The sequence below is a fragment of the Amblyomma americanum genome, chromosome 1 (assembly GCF_052857255.1).
Source record: "Amblyomma americanum isolate KBUSLIRL-KWMA chromosome 1, ASM5285725v1, whole genome shotgun sequence".
Lineage (NCBI taxonomy): Eukaryota > Metazoa > Arthropoda > Arachnida > Ixodida > Ixodidae > Amblyomma > Amblyomma americanum.
In genome coordinates, this window is record NC_135497.1 from 164,349,262 (window position 1) to 164,355,261 (window position 6,000).

Genomic DNA, 6,000 nt, shown 5'->3' on the forward strand with positions numbered 1-6,000 from the left:
GCGGTTGAAAAGATTGCTTTTTAGCCAGCGTGTATGGACAGAACACGCTGTGTGCTAATGCGTAGCTTTCAGCGATTTAGCTGTCGAGCTGTCGAGTCTAGTACTGCTTGATGTTTGAAAACGTCTTGAAAACACCCACGCTGTGACGAGCGTATTTGGTTTGGCGTTTGTAGGCCGGTCGCTGGTCTCAATTCAGTGGGGGTATTTTGCGGAAGCTGAACCCAAAAATTTGGCATGATTCCTTATTCAACCTGTAAAACACTGTGGCGTAGTCCTGTCCCTTTTCACTGGCATTATTTAAGCCATCTAAACCTCGAATGTAGCCGCCACGGTGGCTCAGTGATTATGGCGCTTGGCTGCTGACTCAAAAGACCTGGGTTGGATCTCGGACGTGGCGGTCGTATTTCGATACAGGCGAAATGCTAGAGGGCCGTTTGCTGTGTGATGTCAGTGCACGTTAAAGAACCCATGGTGATCGAAATTATCCGGAGCCCTCCACTACGGCGCCCCTCATAGCCTGGGTCTCTTTGGGACGTTAAACCCCATAGAGCCAAAACCTACCAACCTCGAATGTGCGTGTGTGCGTTAATTCACCATCGAACATTCGTATCACGCTGGCACCCTTACGCGCCAGAACACAATTTGCGCTGTGCACAGAACACAAGTGTTCTGAGCGTGTTCTAAGCTCGACAGTGCATGTATAGCCCAGACGAGTATCATTTCACGATAGAAAAAGTGCAGCGGTCGCAAACTGACCCACAAGATAAAAGGACAGCTCTAAGAGCTATGATACCTGTCCTATATTAAAATGACATTGTATTGATACTTAATGCATCATTTCCATGCTCCTTCCTATCCGTAATCTTGTATCCGTCTGCTGAGCGCACGCTTTTTTTGCGTTCTTTGTTCGTTGTTACTAGGTGATGAATATATTAGACTTGCGCCTATCCGAAGCTATTTAGCGGGAAAGGCTGTCTTGTAATCGATTTGTTCAAAGCGTGCCAATGTCGGCGCTTAACTGTTCTGAGGGCTTCATTTCGACTGATGTCACTTCCCTACCGTGAGTAAACAAATGATTGTTGCGGAGAGGCTGAGTACAACTATTGCCAACATCGCCAAATGAACCTACATAATATAATGCATACATTCAGTGCAAAATTAGCACTTGCACTGAATTGCACGCTGCAGCTTGACGCATAACAGTCATAGCTGCAACAGATAAGTCGCTAGTTACAGTCCAAACAAATATTAGTGCGTAGTCGAGACTGCTCACTCAAACGCTTCACTCTGTGCGCTGTCCAATCGAAAGGCGAAGAAGGTGTGCAAGATGTGCAGAATAAATTAAACGTGAAATAAAGCTTGACATCTCTCCTGTATCCGGAATAACACGAAATATGTTTTGTTGTTTCGTCGCTCAATATCCGCGATTGCAGACAGCGGTATTCACCAGTCATTTTATTACGTAAGCTGACCGAGAAGTTTAGGCAAGTTACCATTAAAGCATTTCTTACAGGAATGTAGCTGATATTATTGGCCAGTACATGAATTCTTTGTGGCTTAATGCGAACATGTGCGAAAAACAACTTACTCTCGGCATTGTTAACAAACAGTGATATTAAACGCACCTTACGTGCTTTTATAAACACATAGCAGTACTTTTTTAACGACATGGGCGTGAGATGAGATTTTCAGAGCGCAATACATGATGCAAGAATCAGCGAAGTCTTAACAAACACTTCAGGCACAGAGCGTCCCAGACTGCGCCGAGGACATATCCGCATCACCGGCCGATAATGTGAAGCGAAGAGGGGAACTCGAAGAGATAGTGAACGAGACGCATGATGCTGCATTTAGCTTCAGCGTTTTATGCAAGCTTAGCTGTCTACGAAGCTATCTGGCTGTATTTGGCCTTTCTTTTATCTCAGTTCAATGCACTTTGCAGTCCCGAACGTTCATTACGGCAAAAGCGGATTCATGCAACGGATGACGGCACCGTACCTTTAATAAGTAACGTTGCGGGCGTGTGTGCCTTCCACCCTTTCTGTCGAGCGAAATAAATAACTAATGCACGAACGACGTAGGAAGTCTGCCTTCGCATCAATTTAGCAAGCGCAGTGTGAAAAGCCTTTCGTATACCTTCTTTTGCCGCGAGTTTTTTTTTGTATGTTTCCTTTTTCTTAGACAGTGTATACGAACGGGCTCATGGTCCTTGTACTCTTCTTGCATCTCCTCTTTTTAAAAGTATTAAAGTAAATGGCTCTTTCTACGAACGGCTCGCGGAATAGCTCGCTCAAGGCGAAGGCCACTGACCCAGCCCGGTACGCGACGCTCGAGACGAGGTCGATAGCGCGTCGCCACGGCGGCCCCCTACAATGCTGAGCCGTGGGATTCTCCCGGAGACTGCGAAGCGCCCCGGATCTCTCCTAAAGGCGCCGTCGTGCCTCGCTGCTGTATTGCAGCCCCTGACCAACACTTTCGCGTGGAAGGGAGACAGTCTTGTTTTTTTCCTCTTCTGGACAGAAGTTACAAGGCCGTGCAATGCACGTACGAAAAAACAACTAATTGGTTGCTAAGAATCGCCCTACAAAAGAAAAACGTTCGCTGGAAATTCCCCGGAGTTGCACGCAGTAACTGCTTCATTCCCGGGAAAGAAGTTCTTCAAAAAATTGGCCCGTACCAAGCGCGGGCGAAAGCTACCCGGGGGATACCTCTAAATTGAGCGCCTCCTGAAGCGTGTGCCCTTCCTTTGCGCTCGCGCTCAAGGACGTCCATATGTTTATCCACATTGCTTGGTCGATACTATGAAGCATACGCAGCTGTCGATCGTTTCCTTACTCTGCGTTCGCGTTCCCTCCGCAGAGCGTCGGTGGCGCTTCGGCGGCGCATAGCGTAGCAAAGTGCAATACTGAAAGAGTCACGACTGGCGCTCGTCTCGCAGAAAAGTCGGCCTGTCCTGTGCGCTCGGGGAAGAGCAGCCCGCGTAGCCGAGCGGCGCGCCGGAGCTGAGGCCGGTGTTTATTTGCACGCGCGCAGGAAATCCGCCGGCATTAAACGAGGAACTCGGCTCGAGAACTGTGCGCAGCCGTGCAAAAGGCGCCGCTATCTTCAACCTTATCTAACCCGGCCTCTCGCCTGAACAACGTTCGTTCGCGTTTCGCCGGCTGCGCTCCTCTGCACACAGACACTTGCATGAGCTTATGGCGGTATTGCGGGGCCGGCTGGTGGGTGTAGTTATTATTGCGCCTGAAGAATGTCCACAGGGCGCTACGTGACGCTCGCCTCAATGCCTCAACTGCGCCGCCCTCAGAAAGCCCCGCTCTCCCTTTCTTCTATGTGTGGCGTTTCGATGATGTAAGGGGCCCGGTATGCTGCCCACCCCAGAGCCCATAAACATGATACAAAGACGCCTAGATATGTATACGGGCAGCCGCCTCACAAAGCGCTCGACTTGTGAACCGATACGGGATACCAACGCGCAAACAACAACCGGTCTCGAATAAAATTAAGTAGCCAGCAGAAATTTTCGGCACATTTCGAAAGGCGCGTGTGTAGTAACAATGTATATCTCGTATTTTTTTTTCGCCGCTGTACCCTGCACTCTTTCAACGATTTATTTCGTACATTTTCGATCAGCTTTCCAACTCTAGAGGGACTGCAGCTTCAACCCTGACTTCATAAAAAAAGGTTTTAGACTTCTTTTAGGACCCTGAGTCTGCTCAGGTCCTTTCATGACTGCCACCACACGTTTTAACCACGAGTATGATTAACTTGTTGTTAATTAAACATAGTCGGTAATTTAGTATTTTAAAGGTTTATTTATTTATTATACTGCGCAATTTACGGTGGACTAGTTGTATATTCCAGTAAAGTCACGAGATCTTGGCGTTTTTCGCTGAGTGTGACGATTAGTAATGATATAATTGTACCTTTATATTATCATTATGTCACTAACCACAATGAACTATATCTTACATTATTTGTGGCCAGCTATACTGGCACTGTGTCAACTGCTTTAATTTACTGTAATACCCCTCTCCCACTTGCCGTGACTCTTGAGAGTATGATGTGCTTATCAAGCAGCTCGAAACTTTAACCTTGAAACTTGCGAACTTCGCGCTTGAGTAAATCTCTAGCGATGCAGTTTTTTTTTTTCGGGCGTATGCAGTCTCACGTAAAGTTGTGCGGCGCAAGAGCAACGGGCCAAGCAACTACGTCGCAACCAGGGGGCAACAAGTGGGCCGCGGTGACATATGATCACCGAAGATAAAACGCGCGGCGCAGTGATTAACGCCGAGAGAGTAAATACGTGCGGGACAGATTAGGACGCAGCATCGCGTTTCCCCCCTCCTTAGTGAAACGTGATGCTGGGACGCTGAACTAGCACGCAGCCGCACATGGTGACAGAATCAACAACTTCTAGTGTGCGTACAAAAACAAGACTACTTTGAGATTAATAACGTGAAATGCACAGACTACGCTGCACTGACAACAGGAGGTTTAGAAAAAATTCGGCGCAAGACTTCTCCCTTCTCTACAGACAGTATGACGGCCACTTTATGAAAATCACGTGTACAGGAAAAAGGTAACTTATTCGGCCGTTGTATAACAACGTCAAGCGGATATGGCAAGCTGCCCAGCGTTAATTCACAAGCGCGTGCAAACGACAGCTCGGTTTCAAGGCGGCTGTTCACCACCTGGCATCGCCGCCGTTCGTGGTACTCACGGCCGCCGCGTGGCGCTTCTTTTCGGCAGCATTGCCCCATTGTGATTGGTCAGGTAGGAGGCGTGTTCCCTCTCCAGACGGTGACAACCAGAGCTTCGGTCCCTCGCTGGTCGCAGCACCACCGCGCCCACGGCTGACCAGCACTGAGCCGCGGCTGACACTACTCTGCTTTGCGCAGCCAGGGAGCAAGCAGATATCTTGCACGTCGCGTCGCAGCCGCGGTTCGGGGCTCGGTCTGCTCGGCTTTCGCCGGCGGATGGCCGGCTTCCGGAAGTTGCGCCCTCTCGAGGAATGGGCTGAAATCGCGCCGCTCTTGTTGGGTCTGCTCCCTTCGTTTTTGCTCCGTCCCAGGCCGTCTGTTTTGCTTCATTAGTTGCGCGCCGACAAAATAGAAAACGCGCCGATGGATGCTCGACGGGACGGCACGCCGCGAACGCGCCGAAGCGGATAGCGTACGATTTCTGATTCGGGCGGCTGCGGCAAAAAGACGTGCGCCGCATACACGCGTCTGGCGGCAGCAAGAGCCGACTCCTCTGTGTACCAGCTCGGGTGAGAGTAAATGCGACGCTGGAGCAGGCGGAAAACACCAAATTTCAGTTCCCAGGGTGGGGAAACCCCAACAGTGCGCCAGAAACAAAGTTATCTTATAGCGTCTAATTGGCGCACGATAAACGGCAGCCTAAACATGGGCTCTTAGCAGCGAAATTAAACGCTTTGATTGCTGCGCCAGTAATTACGGCAATATTACTCGTACGTTACACCATTATCTGAGTTTTTCTTTAGACTTCTCATTATTTTACTACGGGTAATTTTCCAAGATGAATACTGACAATTGCAGGCCGTGAGCCCACTGCCAGGGAGTGCTCTGGATTAGTTTCGCCTAAGGTCCCTCTCAGATTACAGGGACATTAGTTGTGCCGGCTTACCCCTCATAAGACAGCCTAAATAATAGTAATAATTATTTTGACGTCAAGGTTCCACATGCGTTTGCAACGGAGTTACTTACAAAAGGAATAAGCTTATTTAGTTACCCCGAACGCAAGGCCACCTTGCGACATCGGGTCGCGGCCCTGAACCATTTGAGGCTGATGAATCAACACGACTGTCGCTGTGTTATATGTCGTTTAGACATTTCGGGTAGTTTGCACGGGCGGTGTTTAAACACTAGGCACGTGACAATTGTCACTTCCGACTCAAAGTAAAGGCTCTACGTATCTAGTGACTAGCGCAGATATTTATGCTATGCCCACGGCATACTTTTATTAATCGTCTTCCCG

General features: G+C 49.0%; 1 protein-coding gene across 1 annotated transcript in view; it reads right to left on the reverse strand.

The window, feature by feature from the left end:
• LOC144114106 (Golgi-associated plant pathogenesis-related protein 1-like) overlaps positions 1 to 5,246 on the reverse strand; it is a 31,219-nt gene extending 25,973 nt beyond the window's left edge. Inside the window, exon 1 of the mRNA XM_077647588.1 lies at positions 4,724 to 5,246. Coding sequence (XP_077503714.1) covers positions 4,724 to 4,763 — 40 coding nt within the window. The 5' untranslated portion in view covers positions 4,764 to 5,246. The remainder of the gene's footprint in view (positions 1 to 4,723) is intronic.
• Positions 5,247 to 6,000: the final 754 nt, after the last annotated feature.